The sequence below is a fragment of the Hermetia illucens genome, chromosome 6 (assembly GCF_905115235.1).
Source record: "Hermetia illucens chromosome 6, iHerIll2.2.curated.20191125, whole genome shotgun sequence".
Lineage (NCBI taxonomy): Eukaryota > Metazoa > Arthropoda > Insecta > Diptera > Stratiomyidae > Hermetia > Hermetia illucens.
Genome location: NC_051854.1, coordinates 84,009,538 through 84,029,795, shown reverse-complemented (window position 1 = coordinate 84,029,795; position 20,258 = coordinate 84,009,538). Strand labels below are relative to the sequence as shown.

The window sequence follows — 20,258 nt, the reverse complement described above, 5'->3', positions numbered from 1 at the left end:
TTATCATCTACGATTGCACAGTATTCTGTGAATTTATTAGTCAATTCAAGAACGCAAGAACCGATATCCGGTCTAGGCCTGTGTTTATAAAGAACTCTAGGCGTCCTGGTTTTGCGCCGAGGTCCACCAATTCGATATCCCTAAAAACTCTTTGGTGTCCTGGCCTACGCTCCATCTCAGGCAGGGTCTGCTTCGTCTTCTTTTTCTACCATACATATTGCCCTTATAGACTTTCCAGGCTAGATCATCCTCATTCATACGGACCCGCCCGCCGTAACATGTTGAGCCGGATTTTATCCACAACCAGCGAGCGGAACAGCTTTTCTAGCGTGAATTTCATTGTTATAATTATTTTCGGCTGTGATTTTCCACCTTAGATAGGAGAAATTATTAACTAATCTTAAAGTTGTAGTCTCCTTTCTTTATTATTATCGTTTGACCGGTGCGATTTGATGTTGTTGGTTGGTTGTTTTTAGGTCAGTTAAATGCCTCCTAAAATAGGAGTGGATGATATGAAATTTTTGTCGTGGTTGGAGCCATTTAGTTACTTGATAAAGGGAAGTGGATTGAAGCGGCCCAGATAATTTAAGGTAGCATAACGGATGATTCAGACAGAGCTCTATATCCTATAAGTTCCATTAGAAAATGTATTAGCTCATCAGAGATAATAGTAGTTTCACAACAGTTTTAGGATCGATAATTCTTGGCGTTCAGTGTCCAACAAATGATGCGTATTGCTAGGAAGGACGGTGCACCTTTACTGCATATGCAACAAATTTAAGGGCGAAAGTTACTAGTGAAAAAAGCCAAATGGCTTATTATCAGGTACGAAAGATGTAGATTATAGATAGATATAGATATTCCCCAACATTACCAAAGTTGATCTATCATGTATCGACGAACGGTTTCGTCCAGGGCAGAGGCCACTCGTCAGACGCTGCCTCACCTCTGCCCTGGGAGCACCGTGACTGTGAGTGGCAACAAATGGAAAAACACGCCAAGAGTGCGAATTATATCCAAGTGAAACCGCCAATAGTTTGAGCCTAAGCTAGGCTAGGGCTAATTTATTGTTTAGGATCACGCTGCTCCGAGGGGAGATGAAGGCAGCGTCTGACGAGTTGCCTCTGCCCTGGACGAAACCGTTTGTCAATACATTTTTTAAATGCTTGGATGCCATGCCCCAAACGAGGGACCCGTGGATCAAAAACATGTGAGAGTAAGTTGCTCTCCATTTGGTCCGGTCCAACATCAAGTGGATATGGACTTAGGATCTCACACTCCTAAACAATGATCTATCATCATCTGTCACAAGTAGGCAGGAAATGTATTGACTATTTGGCCACTACCTACCTGGCTACTGTCTACAATTATCAGTAGCATGTCTCCCTGTGGTATGCTAATAAACATATGTCGCTAAATCAAGTTAATGCAGCAACAATTTCCAAATGAGGGTTAGCCAACCACGCCTACATGGCGTGTATGTCAGTTTGATTAAAAGTCCTTCCTGGACGGGCTTTCCGAGAAGTTTATACTCTTCCTCCACTATTTTGTGCAATGTATTTGTGGTGCGATCCTCTCTTTGACTATACCAGGGCCGCTGAATCCATTGCACTTGACCGACGAAGCTCTTCGTTTGATATTGAATCACTTCAAATTACCCCGATAACGAAATCTAGACCAGTGTTGACTAAACTTTGGAGCTTTTGAATAATAACGGTGTGGTTAGCAGCGAACAATCGAGAGGCATCAGAGCTACCGGATTTTCGTCCAGGAATTTCCAAATGGACGCATGACCGAATTATTGGCACTCTTTAAACGCTCCAATGGTATGTGATTTAGGACAGCTTCGAGTGCCGCAGTCGGCGTAGTACTCATTGCTCCTATAGTTCTTAGGCAACCGAGCATAGCAAAGTTAAGTCTCGGCCACCAGAGGATGTATGCATACATCAAAATGGGTTTTGTTATGGATGTATACCTCAAATCAATCTATTGCGGCGAAAGCAGAGCAGAGCAGAGCAATCTGCAGTATTTATGATATCGCTCCAGGATATGGTACTTCCAAGTTAGCTCTTCACTGTTGGTACCACCTGAATTTTCGCTCCTGCTAAGGTGGGCAGCGTATAGCTACCCCACCTGGCGTTCCTAATGAACATAATTAGCCCAGTTTTCCTAGCGTTCGCTGTGAATCCATTGCAAAGGCACCAACTGCGGATTTCTTGCAGAGTTGCATTCAAGCGGTCACACACTGTCTTCGCAAGCATGCCGGTACTTACGGCCAGATCGTCCGCAAATGCTTGCGTGAAAAACTTTGTGTCTTCCAGGAGCCATAGCAAGGTTTCCATCACCTGAAGCCATAACAGGGGGGGGGGGGGGGACTCTTATTTCTGGGCAACCCTTAATTCATCCTGTTTCAATAGATTTCTGGCCGACCGATGTGTGGATTTTTGTCCACTATAGCATGTGAATGATCCAACTGAACAACAACCGTTCGATTCCATGCTGTCTCGCTGTGTCACAAACTGGCGCCAATGAGGCATAATTGAAGGCACCTTCGGTGTTCATTCTTTTCGGACATCGCCTTTCCAATTTTTGCCGTAGTAGGTGTGCCGCCTATAGTGAAGAGGCCACTTAGGAATCTATACAGCCCTTATGAATCTATCCATATCCTTTCTATTCCTTTTAGTAGAAAGGAAGTTAAACCACGTAGGTGGGTTTCCTTGGTTGAGGAATAAATATCACCTTCACATTACCCCAGTTAATCGGAATATAAGCGTGTGTTAGTAGGTATATATTCCGAATTTGTAGACCCAAGGCATTCATTCCCTCTATTAATAGCGCAATGCCATCTGGACCTGGAGACTTGCATCTATGGAACGAGTTGAATGTCGGCTTTACGCACTTAAGTGATACTACTTTACATGCCAGCTTCCAGTCTCTCGGTTGAGGGCTGTGTGCACCTGTCGGCTCCGAGATGAGAATTTGGGTGCTGCCTGGAAAGTGCACTTCAAGCAGCTTCTAGCTACATTCTTTAATAATGATCCGCCTCAGCTTTGATGATTCCTTAAGTAAGAGAGTTTCCTCGCTAAAACGTCTCTATGATAATCATTTAGCCTATCTTATGCTCTTCTTTAGTGCCTCTTTATATGGATTCCAGCCAGAGGCTAAATCTGACTTCAGAGTACGATTGAGGAGCACCCTTGTCCTTCTTCTCTGTTTTGCCAAATCTGAGTTGCACCATGTTGTTTTATCTCCCTTTGGCGTCTTGAGTGCTAATTGTGATTATCTGGGTTGTCTTCTCAATTCCAGTAGTGGGTTGGATGCACCTCCCAAGGATTATAGCTCGGGCGCTCAGTTCTATTTTACACATCGCACAATCTGTCTTCCGCTGGTTCCGAAACTGAGTGGCCGGAGATGGGTCCATGCATTATGAAATCAATGTCCTTGTAGTCCAACAGTGTGATATCGTTTACTGTTCGCTAGTCTTCGACTAGAGATGCAATATCATGTCGATGACTTGCCACCTGACCACGTTGAAAAAGTGGGTTCATTACCCAAATTACAGATCGGTTCCTACTAGATACTCTAATAGTCTCGATCCTCTTGCATTAATGTTGGAACTTTTCCAGCATATGTGGTGGGCATTGACATCCGGATAGCTGAGTGGTTAGAGCGCAAGGCTGTCGTACGGAAGGTCGCGGTTCAAATCTCATTGATGGTAGTGGAATTTGTATCGTGATTTGACGGCGGATACCAGTCGACTCAGCTGTGAATGAGTATCTGAGTCAAATCAGGGTAACAATCTCGGGCGAGCGCAGTGCTGACCACATTGCCTCCTACAGTCTACTGTAGTGTACCGTTACGGTCTTGAATGAAGTGCTCTAACACACTTCAAAGCCCTGATCTAACATGGATTGTTGCGCCAACGATTATTATTATTATTATTATATTGACATCACACCTCGCTATGAACGAATGTTCCCCTAGGAGCTTCTTTAACTTCATAGGGAAAATATACGGAGCAGCATTGAATCTCTTTATCTCCCTGATGACTTTTTATAATTAGTTTGACGGTTGTGATGTCGCCATAAGGTAGATCGTCGACCAAATTAGCCTGGAGGTTTTTTAAGACAAATCTCTAAAATATGATAATATACGACTATTAACTTTATTTAAGCGGGTATCAGAATAGGATGTGTTGTGAGGCTCAGATTCCGTATGGATGCATCTAGGTGATTTTTTTCAAATTTTTCGACTGAATTGGTCCTGAAAACGAGACCTGTTACATTTTTGGGGGCACACATTTTGAGCCTTCACTCCCTTAAGATTAACTCGGTATCAAAAATATCATCAGTTTCGAAAAGTACTAGTTGAGACTTTTCATTTGATACCCCACACGGCCGATTTACGTCCCCCTTTCACATGTATGGGGAAACCCCCTTAAACAAAGTGCAAAATAATGCCACTAGTTGTATGGGCAGAGACATACAGAGCGCCCATTCTCACCAAATTTCGTGATAATTGGTTTAGTCGCTTTTGATGAAATCGGGTGTGACAGACAAACAGACGGGCAGACAGACATCGAATTGATTCTAATAAAGTTTTGTTTCATATAAAATCACAATAAGCAGAGAGTGGATTTTAATCCCCCCCAAAAAAACGAAAGTCTTCCAGTTCTTCCTGTTCATAACAAATCCCCTGCTATCAGTGAGATTTGAACAGTGAACTTAGGCAAAGATAGCCCAGTGCTCTAACCACTTGAAACAACCGATGAAACTGAATTGAACCTATATTGGCGTCTTAATTGAAGCGTATGGAATGTCATAAAATTATCAAATTTGTTCGTCTTTTCATCAAAGCAAGTAAACAATGGTTCTTTTTTTTTGGAGCTACAAGGAAAACAAAATAGGCCTAATATTGACAAAAGGGGAAGGTGGGAAATCTCCAGTCCTGAAACAACTAGTCAAAGCTTTGGCATAGCATCCGCACTTTAGGAGGATGAGGGTGAGAATTTTTTTTTTTTTTAGTAGGGTAGGTGAATGCGTTTACGCACAGAGTGTTGGACTCCCGCAACATCACGCTGGCGGACTACCAACTAAACACCTCCCTGTCATCAGAGAACTAGCCTGGAACCGTTTGACACATTACTTCGGGCTAGCCCTCCCGCTCTCCCGGCTTTGGGAGCCTTCAAGTCAGGGAATTCCTTTCACCACCGGGGGGGGGGAGGGGAGGGGAGGAAGGGAGTTGTTAGTTCAGGGAACCCCTTACCGTCCAATCCCTCTGCCGGTCGAGTTCAGTCTTCTTGGTAGTAAGAAGAGCCCGAACATAATGCGCAATACGATTCCAGCTGCCAGCGCTCTTCAGCATCTCTCTGACAATGTTGTCTGGAGAGAGCTCCCCTGTGTCTGCATAAAGCTGCTGGCGGAGGCCGTCCCACCTCTCGCAAGAGAAAAAGGTGTGTTCAGCGTCATCCGCCACTCTATTGCAGAACACACAATCAGGAGATCGCGACTTCCCAACCCTGTGCAGGTAAGACTGAAAACCTCCATGCCCACTTAGAAGTTGGGTAAGGAAGTAATCAATCTCACCGTGCTTTCTGTTCAACCACGGGTCTAATTTGTTGATGAGCCGCGCGGTCCACTTGCCCCTTGGCTCATTTTGCCAAGAAAGTTGCCACTCGTTAAGGGTGCGTTGACGTTCTTCACGGGCAACCACTTCTCTTAAGTTTTCGCCCTTACGGCGGTAGATAGCTTTGCGCTCCTTGGCAAGGAGGGCAACGGGGATCACTACCGCAATCACCATCACAGCCGGTTCGGAGACGGTGCGATAAGCAGACGCCACTCGCAAAGCTCCCCGCCTCTGCACTTGAGCGAGGCGTTTACGATGCACCTCCTTGTCAAGGGCATCAGCCCATACCTCCGCACCATAGAGAAGGACGGACTGCGTTGCTCCCATGAGGAGACGTCTCCTAGTTGATATAGGGCCCCTGACATTCGCCATTAGCCGACTCAAGGTCGCGACTCCTGCTGCAGCCCTGTTCGCGGCTGCTTTGATTTGCTCGAAGAAGCTCATCTTCGATTCGAGTATTAAACCAAGGTATTTAATCACTGGTTTTGACTCTATAGTCAACTCGCCGATCGATATGGGTCGCAAGGTCGGGATTCTCCTTCTGGTCAGGATGACTACTTCGGTTTTTTCCAGCGCAAGGTTGAAACCATGAGCAGTCATCCATCCGCTTACCCGTCGCATCAATATGCCAAGTCTGCTTTGCGCCTGTTCAACAGTGCGTCCGGCAAAAAGTGCCGCAACGTCGTCTGCATAACCCACCAAGCGCACAGGCATATCGAGTCTCAGCAAACTATCGTAGGAAGCGTTCCAGAGGTCCGGCCCTAGGATGGATCCCTGCGCTACTCCCGACGTGATTTCCATCCTCCTCTGGCCCTCTGAGGATGAGGATGGACGATTCCATAGCGTACACAATGACGAAATCTATGAGCGATACCATGACCGTCCGGTTGTGGATAAAATCTGGCTCAATAGGTTACGGTGGGCAGGTCACTTAATCCATATGGATGAGGATGATCCCACTCGGAAAGTCTATAAGGACAATATCTATGGTAGAAAAAGAAGACGAGGCAGACCCTTCCTAAGATGGACCGATGGCGTAGGTCAGGACGCCAGACAACTTTTGGGGATATCGAATTAGTGGACCTCGGCGCAAAATTAGGAAGTCTGGAGTTCCATATTAAGGTAGGTCTAGACCGGATACCGATTATTGCGCCGTTGACGATGATGATGATGATCCGCACTTTCTATAATATATACAAATGTAGGAGCTAGCAACTCAGCGCATCCTCATGGGAGTTTAATGAGGGTATTAATCTCTTATTACATATCCCGGCAAGGTAGTCCTTTAGACAAGGTCTAGATTATTCAGTCTGAAGGTTATTATGCACCAATTCATCACTCATTTCCCCCATAGAATTTACTAGTTGAACAAATAGATTATCCTACATCAATTAACCAATGTCAACTAAATCAATATAGATTCCTAATGAACATTATTTTTCCTTCCAGGTTGTTCCTACAGATCCTCAAACTCTGGCAAAACAAACCGGTGCGGCCCATTTTGAAGAACATTTCGAACCAGTTGAATCAGAAGAAAGTGGTGAGCATAAACTACGAAAAAGAGCGTCTGACGAAGACTTCGATTACGAAGTATATCAAGGAGTCGTTGGGCGTGCTGGCATTGATTTTCCCATTCATGCACATATCCCGCAAACATCATTCAGTTGTCGACAATACGGGAACGGATATTTCGCCGATCTTGAAACTGACTGCCAAGTAAGATCTTCCCCAATATTGTCTCAAATCAAGTTCTACTGACTAATGATGGAGTTTATCCTTTTAGGTATTCCATATCTGTGATGATGGTCGAAAAATCTCCTTTCTGTGTCCGAATGGAACCATTTTTCAACAACCTGAACTAATTTGCGATTGGTGGTTCAAAGTAAACTGCGGTAAATCCCCAAACTTTTATGCCGACAGTGCCGAAATCCAATCCCGTGGTCAAAGTCGACGAAAGAGTCACAAACGCGTTGAAAACGACTACAGCTCAAATGGAAAGAAAAACAGCTACCGGGCAAGTTCCAAATCAAACGGATTCAAGAGTCAATATCCTTTGAAATCTTCTAAACGCTATGAGGAATCAGACCGATTGAACCAAGCAAAACATTCAGACCGCAGAATTGATTCCGAAGAGAGCGTCTCTGCTGAGTCTATTGATTTCGAAGATATCACTGAAGGAACCAGAACTTACTACCGTAAAAGTGACAAATTCCAAGCAGGCGGTTCAAATGATAATGAAAACGAAAGTCAGGTTGTTGCAGAAACTGCTTCATTTGTCAGTAATAATGGACGCAATGGCTACAACTATGATAATCCCATTCCCGGAAGAAAATCTTCTGTTGAACGGGATTATTCTAGAAACGTAGCCAGCCAACGGCCTAAGAATGACCGTGGTCGCCAGAAATATGATTTTCGAAGCAATGTCTACAAAAACCAAAATCAACCAAGATCACAAGAAGATTTCTTGGAAGTTTCGACATTTGAACCGGCCACTTTCACAATTGGAAGTAAGCCAAATCTTTTGGGCTCACGCTCGCAGAGTCGCTTCTCTACACCACGTCCCAACAGCTACACTACTGCCCGTCGCTTTGATATAACGAAAACTACACCATTCTACACACCTACCGTTCCGACTGTTAGTAGCCGCTTTGGTGAGTATAAGTCAACACCGGTAAATGCAGGTACGTATGTAATTTTGAACCTATTTTGACACCTGGCAAAAGATAAGGAGCACCTGTTCATATTCGCTAATGAAAACCCCTTAAAAGCAATGGTTAAAAAAATGTCAAACTAGAGCCTGAATCACTACGAGCAGACAGTTAAGTCCTTGAGGGTTTTACGTGTGCACCTGTCTTGCGACTTAATCCCACGGTCTTCTTAAGACACGGATTGATTTTGTGACCACAATCAGAGCCCCGCTGAGACAAGCAACAGCGGCACCAGTCTATACCAAGTGCATGGCTTAGCATTCATACTGGTGGATGCAAGACATGCCTAAATCTCTACCGAACTAAGGAGTACGGCACACGTGTTGAAACGCAACGCCACGCTTGAGCATAACCACAGCCCCCATGAAACTCCCACTAGGGGGCCTACCGCAAATAACCGAAATGTACTCACATATAACGGGAGTTCACCCGAAGTATGAGAGTCCAGGGGCTCTCCCGGTTCCCATGGTACCAGTATACCCCTGGTAAGGTTTCGTGGCCAATTACCACTTCAGATGAGTCCCCGCGCAGACTCGGGTCTGATCGCCCTGATTAGACCTTTGGAGTATTCGCCTACTGCATCACGACCGGCAAACCAAAGTGAGTACAGCGTCTCCCGGTGCCACCACTATAGAGGTTCTCCTCGGCCGCTTGGTTTTGGTTTGGCCGACAGGGTTGCCGCCCCGTCTTCCTCACTGCCACCTCTGAGCAGTACTACGAGCACACAATCAGAAACAAATCGGTGCTCCCTTGTGATTGTCATTTCTAGGGTTTCTGATAGGTACATTGCGCAAAAGACCTTATGCTTTGAAGCCAGACCTAAGGAAGAGGAGGGAGAGGGCAGTGATTCAGTAACTCGAGGAACACCTATTCACTAGGGCTTTGATTTTCCTTCTACGGTCTTACTGATATATGAATACTTTGCTTTGCACACTTTGCTCTTGATGCGGAATTTGCCGAGACAAACAGTATATTTCCAAAGGGTGTAAGACAAACTTGCGGAGCAGAAACAGATGATGAGAATGACAAAGCATTGTAAGAGAAATAAGGTTTTCATTAGCACTTGGAATCACTCTTTTAAGGTGGTACATATCAGCGATTGGTGACAAGCCTAAAGTTTAATTTTATTCTGTTCCAGTAGTAAATTCGTCACAAAATGAGGATTGAACGCGCGAGGTATATGGTTAGGTTGCATAGGCTTGAGGAGAGGGAGGAAAACACGCGTACTTTTTACACAAAGTAAGAATTTTCTAAGGGCTCTGAGTAGAGATACATAACAAAATATTTAAATCCAAGAAAATAACAAAGAGATTTTCATCCCGGGACCAGATTTTCAACGACTCTATGTTAAGCAGATACGCTCATTGTGGACCAAAAAGTTAATGAACACATAAGCGTTAAATTATCAAATTCACTAATTTGGCTATAGATGCATTTTAACAAGAGTCAGGGCACCAATAGAAATACCAATCAAGCAACTTCCAGCAAATGGATCGATTGCGATTCAGGTCAATTAAAAAGGATCTACTCATTCAGTATAGACTAGGGTTCTCTATAGACTAGGGTTCTCCCGCAGGTTAAATTTTTCCCTAGGTATTTCGGTTGGCCACCGTTGGCATGTTTCAAATTTTAAGCCAGAGAAGAGAGAACCTTCTTCCAACTTACATCGCGAATTCTGTTGGGTGATATAAAGTCATAATTTTGCTCAAATAAACCTAGCCCGACCCCATCCTTACATGAATTATGTGGATATATGACGACAAAAATCAAACGAAACTTATATAGGCATAGGTAAGAGCTGCGGATTCTATCTATGGCAGCCTCTGAATCTAGTGTAGAACTTCCCAATATAGTAGATGGTGCTCCATTAAAACTAGCCGTTGTTCGTGAGCCTCTGGTCTACACGGCAGACTTGGCTCGATGCAGTTGTTAGCGCCTATTGTGTATCCCAGTTATTATGGTGCCTACTGTGACTAAATTTCCACCTGATCTTGGCGTATCTCTCACAATATTTAAGGTTCTAACATCAAAAATCGAAGTGTCGCTTAACCTCCTTCCATTCTCCGTAAACCCCGAACAATGTAACATGATGCACTCATGTAGTGGTGTGCACCAACGTATTCATTCAATGGCATTTTCATGGCAATAGGTACCTCATAATGGATAGCGTGGGGAAGTACACGAGCCATTTGTCAACGCATGCGTGAAGTGTATGAGCCCAGCGGTCTTTTTCGGAGTTATCCCCACATCAAATGAATTCGTGTTTTCCCTTCTTCAGAAATTGTGCAACTCTTTTATTAACGGTATATAGAGGTTGTTCCCTCGAAGACATGGGGTGCTGATTATGGTAGTCCAGGTTGCACAATCTGAACACAAATCAGTTGGTAAGCCGAACTCACGTCATATTAGTCGTCGGAGTAATAACTGCAAGACATTAAGACACCTCATCCAAGAACCGTAAGTTTTGGTCGGGTAGTCAGGAGCTTTAACTTCCGATTGTATGCTAATGGAAGTGATTGACCCTGCCCCCGTCTAGAGGTTTTAAAAGATCTCCAGGCAAATCCCAGTTTCTATGGTTTCCCATGTGACATGATAGTAAAGTTTCAAGAGGAACATTCGTCAGAGCTATCCAATATGCCAAAAGAAAGGCGTGAGGGTAATAGCAGGATGTGATGTCAACGCCCACCACATATTTACATAATGAACCCACATTTTTTAACGTGGTCAAACGAGAGGTCATCGACATCACTGTGGCATACCCTGACTATTGTCGGAGAGTGGACAGTAACCAACGATATTACACTCTCGGATCACAAGCACATTAATTTCATGACGGGCAGGGATCCACCTTCAACCGCTCCATTTCGGAATCCGCGAAAAACAGACATATTAAATAGGATTGAACGCTGGAGTTATGATCCTTGGGAAGCGCATCAAATTCATTGCTGGAAATGAGAAAACAACCCAAATGATCACAACCAGAATGAGAAAAGCTTTCGAAGAGAACCGTTCACTGAACACGCCAAAGAAGGGCCAAACACCATAGTGGAACTCGGAGTTGGAAGCTGCTGGTTTAAATTGGTACAGGGAGGCCCATAAAGCGCTAAAGAATAGCATAACATTGGCTAAACAATTATCATGGAGACGCTTTTGCGAAGAGACTCTCTTGAGGCAACTTCAAAGCTGAAGAGGATCGTCATACAATATAGCCAAAGTCTTATCTTACCTACGTAGACAGAACTGGAGATATACTAAAAAGTGATGAAGAAACGGCCAACCATTTGCTTGAAGTGCCCTTCCCAGGCAGCATCCAAAATCTCATCTCAACCGAGGGACTTAAATCAGGCATTCAAAATAGTAGCACTTCAGCTCGTTCCGTAGATAGCACAGGCTTATATTCTACTTAACTAGCGTGATGTTAAGGCAATCCCAAGTCAGGGAAACCCACTTACACGGACGAAAAAAGCTTCCGACCGATTAGTCTAACTTCCTTTTCTGCTTAAAAGTAGACCACTTCACTATAGCTCACCTGCCAGAAAGACAAACCCATGAGTTCACGGCAAGAATTGAAAAGACAATGTCTATAAAATAATACATCTTAGGCGCATTCATGAACATGGAAAGTACCTTCATTTATGCCTCATTCGTGGCAATTTGTGACGCGGCAAGACAGCATGGAATCGATTCGCTGTTAATCAGTTGGATCTTTCACATGGAGAAGTATCCACATGCTGGTCGACCGGAAGTCTAGTGATGCAGGATGCCTTAGGAGCTGCTGCTTAGCGCTCGTCTGTTATGGCTGCTGCTAATGGACACCTTGCAATGGCTCCTGGAGAGCACAAATTTCTTCGCACAATCATTTGCGGACGATCTAATCGTAGTAGTTACCGGCAAGTTTGCAGACACAGTATATGACTACCTGAATGCAACTCTTCATGTAACCCATAGTTGGTACTACCATATCCAGAAAAAATATCAGAAATCCTGCATGTTACCCTGGTGCAGAAGGACTACGATGGGTAAGATCTGGGGACTTTCAACAAAACGGATTCATCTGAGACTGAATTTTGCTAACAGCAGGAAGCTGCTGTCGCAGGTTTAGAGACTTAGTTGCCTGAGTATTACTGGAGCAAAGGGTGATGCTCCCACCGAGGCACTTGAAGCTATCCTAAATCTACCGTCCATTCATTCGGAGGTCAAACGGAAAGCAACCTACGAAACCTATAGGCTTGATACCATTGGCACGTGGAAAAGCAGCCAATCATATGATCATGCGTCCATCTGGAAACTTTTGTAGCACCTGGTGGCTCTGATACCCGCCCATTATATAGTTTTTAGATTCGTGTTTTTGAAAAGACATACTCTGTCTTAACCACCAGAAGAGAAGAATGGTCGATAAATAGCCACGAGTCTTTTGGAATTGCATACGTAATAATCTTCACAATGGAAGGTGGATCGGGCGCAGGGGTGCTCACGGGAAATCTCATTATGGAACTGGCCTCAAAAATGACGACCATATTCCAGGCGAAGATATATGCTATCTTATCAGCGAAAGAAGAATGCTTGCGGCAAAAATGGCGGACTTCACCATTCAAGTCTGCTCCGACGGTAGGGCAATCCTATCACCACTAAACAGCAACACCAAACCAAGGCAGTTGGTGTGGAATTGCCACCACTTGCGGCTGAACCTTGGCTTACTAAACGAAACATTCCTAATGTGTGTTCCAGGGACACCAAACATCGCTGGTAATGAGGAAGCTGACAGACAGGACGCCAAGGGTTTCCATCTACAATGGTGAACCAGCTTTCCCATCGAGCCATTTACTGTTAAGTCTACTGTGAAGAATGGGATTATAAGGATTTACACAGCCGAGTGGAGAAATTTGAAATCTTGCCCGCAGTCGTTGTGAAAAAACCTGGGACCGAGGGCATGAAAACCCAAATAGGGCTTTTAATGGGGCACTGCCCCTTAGACTACCATATGAAAAAGACCGGGGATCTCAGACGAAGACCCCTCGGTAAGATGAGAGACCATTGAATAGGCGATTTCCGAGAATAGTACAATGGACCAAAAAGGGCCTGACTGCTTTGTGCTGCGGCTCCCCCACTACATTAAACTAAAACTAACTGCCCTTCACTATTATTCATCTACTACCAACGGAGCCTCTCGAAGAACTACACCCCGATTATACAAACTAAGTAACCAGAGACAATCAGTTTAGCCAAAGCATCTTCATTTTAACCCCATTCGATTGAATTAGAAGCATTTTTGATATCCGATGCCTTCATAAAGCAACACCCCCATCGCATTCTGATCCACAATCTCATATCGACCATACGACGGACCAGTCGAAGTCTGTCCTGTCGTTCTGATAAATTACCTTCTCCATAGATTCCCAACGACATAGGGTGATACGAAGAGGGTACGCATGGTGCATTCTGGTCTTCCCCAGTTACAAGCAACAGTTGAGTCACCTTTTCCATGGCTGTTCTCTTTGGACAGTGACCTCTTCCTAAAGCCGCCAGAAATGTCTCTCCTTTAAAAGGCCTAGTGTACCAGCCGAATATCTCAAATCTTTCAGTTCCGAACACTATTGTTCCTCCTCCCTACTGAGGTCGACGATAAAGTCTAACCTTCCACCTTGAAAGGTAGGAAAGGAATGAATTCAACATTTGCAAATACGGTATCTAACTCCGCAAAGGTGTCGGATAGGAATTGGCTGCTCTTTCTCCTCTGTCTAATCACCGTCGGATCAGGAAAAAATACATTCAAAAGGCAGCTTCTAAATATAGTGCTGGTTGGGATGTGGCCGATTTGATTTGAAGTTCGTTACTGGTCTGATGAAACAGAACTGACCTTATGTCAAGTTCTATGCTCTAACAGTGCCCTGGCAACGACGAGGCGAGGAATATAACAGCTGAGTTGAAAAGCGGGAGAAGTCAAGCACCCATGAAGCAGTCCTCTACCGATATACTACTCCATCCACTGAATAGACGCCGAAATATTCCATCGGCAGCGTTAGCCAGGTTCGGGAATGTAGGGGGTCTTTATTCAGACTCTTAAGTGTAATTTAGCAAAATTGGGTGAGTTTACACTGGAACCTGGAAAACAAACAAACAAACAAAGGGAATTTTGCGTGAAGCTAGTCACGACAGCTAAAACTGGAAAAACAAAAAAAAATAATAAAAACGGCTCTACCGCGCACGATAGATGATGCGATTGAATGATCACGGGGGAAGATGCAGGAAAGATCACTCCCCCAAGCGATGTCCATGAGATAAGATTTAGTATCCTTAGGCCTTTAGACAATCACAAACATCCATGGCCGTAGCGGGGATTTAGATCCGGTGCAAGATGTCGAGATTGCAAAAGTAACGTTCCTACCATTTCGGCCATCGCACTGTCACTGGATCACAGGATTATCCTACTTAGAACTGGATCTAAAAGCGTTAAAATCTGGCCTCTTCTTCAACAGTGATTTGGTTGACCCTCTTTCAGATTTTCGTCGGAAACTGAAGTTTTGACCAATATTAGATATTTCCCAATAAGGTAAGGTGATCCGCAGAAGGATTCAATTTTTTCCCTAAATATGCCTTTAGGTCAGCAAGAAATTGTTGAGAGATATATCGAAGGAGCACCTCTGACCATTTAGAGTGTTTTATTGTTATCCACCGAAATCAAAAGTGCTGGCATTTCGTGAATCTATAATCCTTATGGGCACTAGTAAGAATTACTACACATTTGTAATTTCGTTAGTTTGAATATGAGCAGTCTACTCCTTACCAGGTCAACTCCACAAACTCCCAATTTATTAAATTCAACCTAATTTTAGGTAAACCAATCTTCAACAACATTGTTTCAACACCAGTTCCATTTGCCCAGCGAAAAGGAACAATTCTACCTCAGCTTAACGAGCGGTTCAACCAAGGAGCATCAAACGATTACCACTATTCCAAACCATCTAGCTTCAGAGTAGCATCTACAACCGCAGCTCCTGTGCGTACAACATATTTCGTTTCGGATGGAAGACGTCCAGCTGTAGACATTCGACTACATAATGGAACAGTTACATCAACTCCATCATATTTCACCACTACCGGAGGATCTACTCATACAACTCCTGGTTATAACTATTCACCATTCTCCACTGTTACTCCAAACTCAATAGGTTTTGGACCAAGTAAACTAAGTTCTCCGGCACCTTTCAGTATATTTTCATCTGGCGAAAGAACTACCAGTCCGCCAGACGTGGTTATTGCAAACCGATTTGAATCCCTGAAGCAGGATCTTAGTAGGCCGACCACTTCGACTTCATTCCCTCAGGTTAAAACCGAGAGTGTAGAAATATTAGCCAATGATCAACCAACCAGCCACGATGTTAACATCAAAGTCACAACTGCGTTAGCTACAGATTCACCAGTGGAAACTATCACTGGAAATGCATTTGTTTCTTCGAACAAAGATGAAAGCGGAAAATTGATAGGTTCTACTGGGTATGCCTATGACAACCCTTCAACTCAATCTAATCTGATCGGCGGTACTAGCACTTTTGGATATAGCACTGTATCGAACGAATATACAACTACCATCAGCCCAACACAAAATCCTCAAAGCGTTCCCCCACGGCCAGAAGCTGAGGGAGCAGGTCTAGAAGCATTCGATCAAAAGCGGAACATTCTTAGCAATGGCGGAAATTTGAATATAGTTCAAACTACTACGTTCAAACCACAGGAGATAGGATTTACTGGTTATCCAGCTAGAGGTAGCGTTAACTAGCAAGATGAATGTATTTCAATTCCATCCTTCCATCTGTATACCATTAGAAGCTTGAAGCTTTTCAGAAAATATGCATCGCTGGCAGACATAACAAATTTTCATATCAGTTTTTACAGTACTATATTTTTATCCTTTCTACTTTCTAGTAAACCTCGGATTTCACATAACAATACCAACTTATACCTTTTTGTATTCTTAATTCCAGCTGGTGTCGCTACATCAACATTTGCGCCACCCATTTCGACATATTCTCCACAACAACCCGTAACCTCAACTTCTTTCCCTGATTTATCTGGAGCACCGATTTCAACAATCGTTCCACAATCGCCTGAATCACCAACCTCAACATTCCCTCCACAAATTTCTGAACTTCCAACTTCTACATTGGCTCCACAATTCCCGGCAGTCTCCACAGAATCACCAACACACTCCTCAACCACCGTCCCTGAAGATCTACCTCCAACAACCTATAGACCTTCTCTTACTCCAGCACCAACTTTAACGGTTGTTGACCACGTGAAAGATATGATCAAGACGCTTAACGATCTTAAAGTACCAGTGAAAGTAGGGTCAAGACAAGGGCTGGACATACCCTCCTCTTCAGGACCGTCATCCCTTCATTCGTTGGCCGAATATTTTGCATCGGCAGAAGTTACTTCGACTACTGAAGTGAGCACTGCAACAGATGATAATCGTAGCGGAGACCACGATGACGATGCAGTCGCAGTCAAGTCTGATCTCGATGGCTCAAATTTAACTGGAAAGACCGTTAATAAATACAAAGATTTGTTTGGGCTTAGCACAACAACCACTCCACCAGAACCAACTATCAGTCCATACTTCCAGCCAAATATTGCTCCCGATGCCAATGATCTCGAAGGACAACACTCATCAGGTTTACTTGGCGATAATGTCGGAAAGCCAGAAACAAGGAAAATTGCCCAAGTGTTTACGAATGCGTTGTCAGCTTATTTGCAAGATCCTGAATCATTCAGAAAGGTTTTGACCGAGGTTAGACCAACCGAACCTCCAGGTGCTTTTGATGGAGAATTTGCGCATGGAACTGCTGCATCTTACTTGCCAACTATTCCTACTACCATCACCCCCACTATTCAACCATTTGCTCAGACTGCTACCCCGCGATCAAGTGAGGGGTTGGAGGTTCTAGACTATTCAGATGTGACAATTACCCCAGGTAGTGGCGCCGCATTGTCAGCCATCAGAAGCACGACTGTTCCAAATGAAGTCAGCACTACCACTCAAGAGCCAACATATGCTAATCCCGCTACCGTGACAGCGATTCCTAACTATATGAATAAAGTTCCAGCTTCAAAACTTATTACAGAGAGTCTGAGGAAAACTGAAGTCCAAGTTGAGACGAATGCAAAACTTCAGGCAAAAACGGAAGGAAATTCTGTCGCTGAAGAAATCAATTCTGGATTAGGATTGTCTACAATTGAACCCTATTTGTCCTTGGCCGAGTCCGTGGCAGCACGTAAACCTTCAGTTGAAGTATCCAATGCAAACGAAGCCCAATCGACCACAAGTAGCAATGATAACTCGGGCGAATTATCAACAACTGCTGCTCCACCGTCAGTATCTTTCGAACTTCTCCCACCCTCAGCTGATGGTGATATCAATATTGACGATGATGAAGATACTCTGCAAAGGGCCCAATCGCAATCTTTTGTCACAGCTCGCAACAAACTCAACCGCCTTGAGGCACAAGGAAAACGTTTTGAAAGCTTAAAACTTTCAACAACTATTTCACCTCGTTTTGACTTCGGCCAAACTGGACATTACATTACCCGAATAATGACTGACTCTCCTTCCACTACCGAAATTCCTGACTACAAAAGAGGCACCATTACCCCTTGGCCAACCACCACTTCCTACACTACATATGTCGACCCACTTACAATCAATGACGAATTGATGAGCCAAAATGAAACTGTAACAACCACTGCAAGCCCACATACGTACTTGCCGAGATCCACACCACCTCAGCCTACACCCGTTAATGTTGACATTGAAGATGCTGGTGAAACTGGAACGTCAACAATCCGAAGCTTCTTACACCCTGACATTCCTGAAGAGGACCTTCCACCAGCAAACGGCATTCAAAGAATCGCCAACAAAATGTTTGGAAATTTGGATGTTGAATCAGCAAGTCACCTAATGAGTGTTATGAAAAAAGCTGAAAGCAATGCAACCGTTAGAAAACTGATCCTTCTTTTGATTCAAACCTGCGACGACAACTACAATAAGACTGTTGAGCAATCAAGAAAGATCCTCCTCAACGCACTGATTGGTATGGATCAGAAACTCGAAGGAGATGAAGAAGTCAAAGTGTTCCAGCTTCAGCCCGATCGCCAAGCAAAGAGCATCGAATACTCGAGCCAATCTGAAAAATTAATTGCCTCAACTGTAGGTCCAAGCGTGTTCACCTCTCCGCAGTTCTCAGTTTCAACAGTTCCGAATTTTGAGTCTTCTTCAACCATATCCTCTTCCGGAGAAGAGACTACCAAATTCCAGACACGATCAGGAGAGTCAAATGAAGAGGTATTTGGAGGAGGCTCAACATTAAGGTCTTATGAGTCAGAATACAGCACCATTGCCAGCACCCAGGAACCGAGTGCTTACAGCACACCAGAACCACTCAGTATAGCCCAGACAACTGTTCAGCCACAAAACAACAGACGCCGAACCAAGGACGTAAACGATTCAATAGGCCAAGCGGGTTTCGAGTCAGATCTTAGCCATAAAAACTCAGACGAACGAGCCCTAGAACTTCTCAAGTCGCTCTACTCGCTAGCGTCAAAATTCAGCAAGCGGTAAACACCGACTCCATGACACCAACGAGACTGAGAATGTTCTTCTAGTATTTAAAGAAAAAATCTAAAAACGTCTGTTTTCTATATTTAAGCAAAGTATCTTCATAAATATCTTAAGACTCGACTATGCTCTCAATGAGTTATGACTCAATTGTTTTATTTAGAGGTTCAAATTGAAATTCGAAACTAAAGCATAAAACTCATTTCCAGTCCTCTCCGAATATCATAGTCGACATAAACAATTATCTTGTCTTTTGAAATTTTAGATAAAACAACAAAGATTTTAGCTACTTTTGTGAGATTTAAATTTATTTAGTGAATGAGTGATAGAATATCGAAATTATTTATTCAAAATTCAACATTTTCCACGATTCGAACTTCACTACAGAAGAGCAAGAGCCTCTGGACACACTTTTACTCTATCTTTTGTCAGATAAATCTTTCAAGCCCCTTCACTAGTAGGAAACCGATCGTCAAAATGCTGTAATAAATACCAAGTGCTCATCAACAACAATTCCTATTTTTATTGTTAAATAAGTCAACCGAGAATCAAAATTTCAGGAAAATCAATGACGCAATTATATTTCGATATTTTTTTAGTATTTTGTATCCATTATAGTGTACATATATATCTTATGGATTTAGTCTAGCTATTATACGTAAAATGATATTGTAAAAACAAGATCGAAGATGCATCTTAGATTAACCCTTCATAAATATTTACCCCCATATCTACTGGCAGTCCCGGATTTGATCGAGAATAAAGTCAAGAGCGGAGAGATCAGGTGTTGGATCAAATTTTATCTATTTAAAGCGGAAATCATCATAAAAAATCAACCATTATTCATACTATTATCTGCTATCGTATTTGATATAAAATTATAAATCTTTAAAGAGATATTTAAGAAAGGACCGATCGTTACCCTTGAAATTTGATATAAATGAAACTTTCGAATTGTATGCTTTAAGAAGGAAGCTTACTTGTTAATTTTTGTAAATAAATCATATTTTGTAATTGTATAGTTCTTATATAATAAAGCAATAAATATTTTTTAAATAAAGATTCTCGTTGTCATTGGCGGCCACATCTCCGCAAGATCACTATTTTTCTGCAGAAACATTGGACAGGGAAATAGGAAAATTACTGAAATTTGGAGCAATCTTTGGGAAAAACTAAACGCTCATATCTCCGCTAATATTGAGAATTTCGCAAAAAGGAGCTTAATTTGTGATCATTACTTCTGGTGAAGGTTCTGAGCTTCAAAATCGTATATAGGTTGGGGGGTCTGGGTGCCGGAAAAATTTCTGAAATTT

At 43.3% G+C, this 20,258-nt stretch overlaps 1 protein-coding gene across 2 annotated transcripts in view; it reads left to right on the top strand.

Annotated features, from left to right (window-relative positions):
• LOC119659189 (mucin-5AC) overlaps positions 1-20,005 on the top strand; it is a 257,852-nt gene extending 237,847 nt beyond the window's left edge. For both annotated transcript variants that reach the window (XM_038067149.1, XM_038067150.1), the window contains 4 exons: positions 7,075-7,341; positions 7,409-8,306; positions 15,167-16,096; positions 16,316-20,005. In XM_038067149.1, the coding sequence (XP_037923077.1) occupies positions 7,075-7,341; positions 7,409-8,306; positions 15,167-16,096; positions 16,316-18,948 (4,728 nt within the window). In that variant the 3' untranslated portion in view covers positions 18,949-20,005. The remainder of the gene's footprint in view (positions 1-7,074; positions 7,342-7,408; positions 8,307-15,166; positions 16,097-16,315) is intronic.
• The last annotated feature ends 253 nt before the right edge of the window (positions 20,006-20,258 follow it).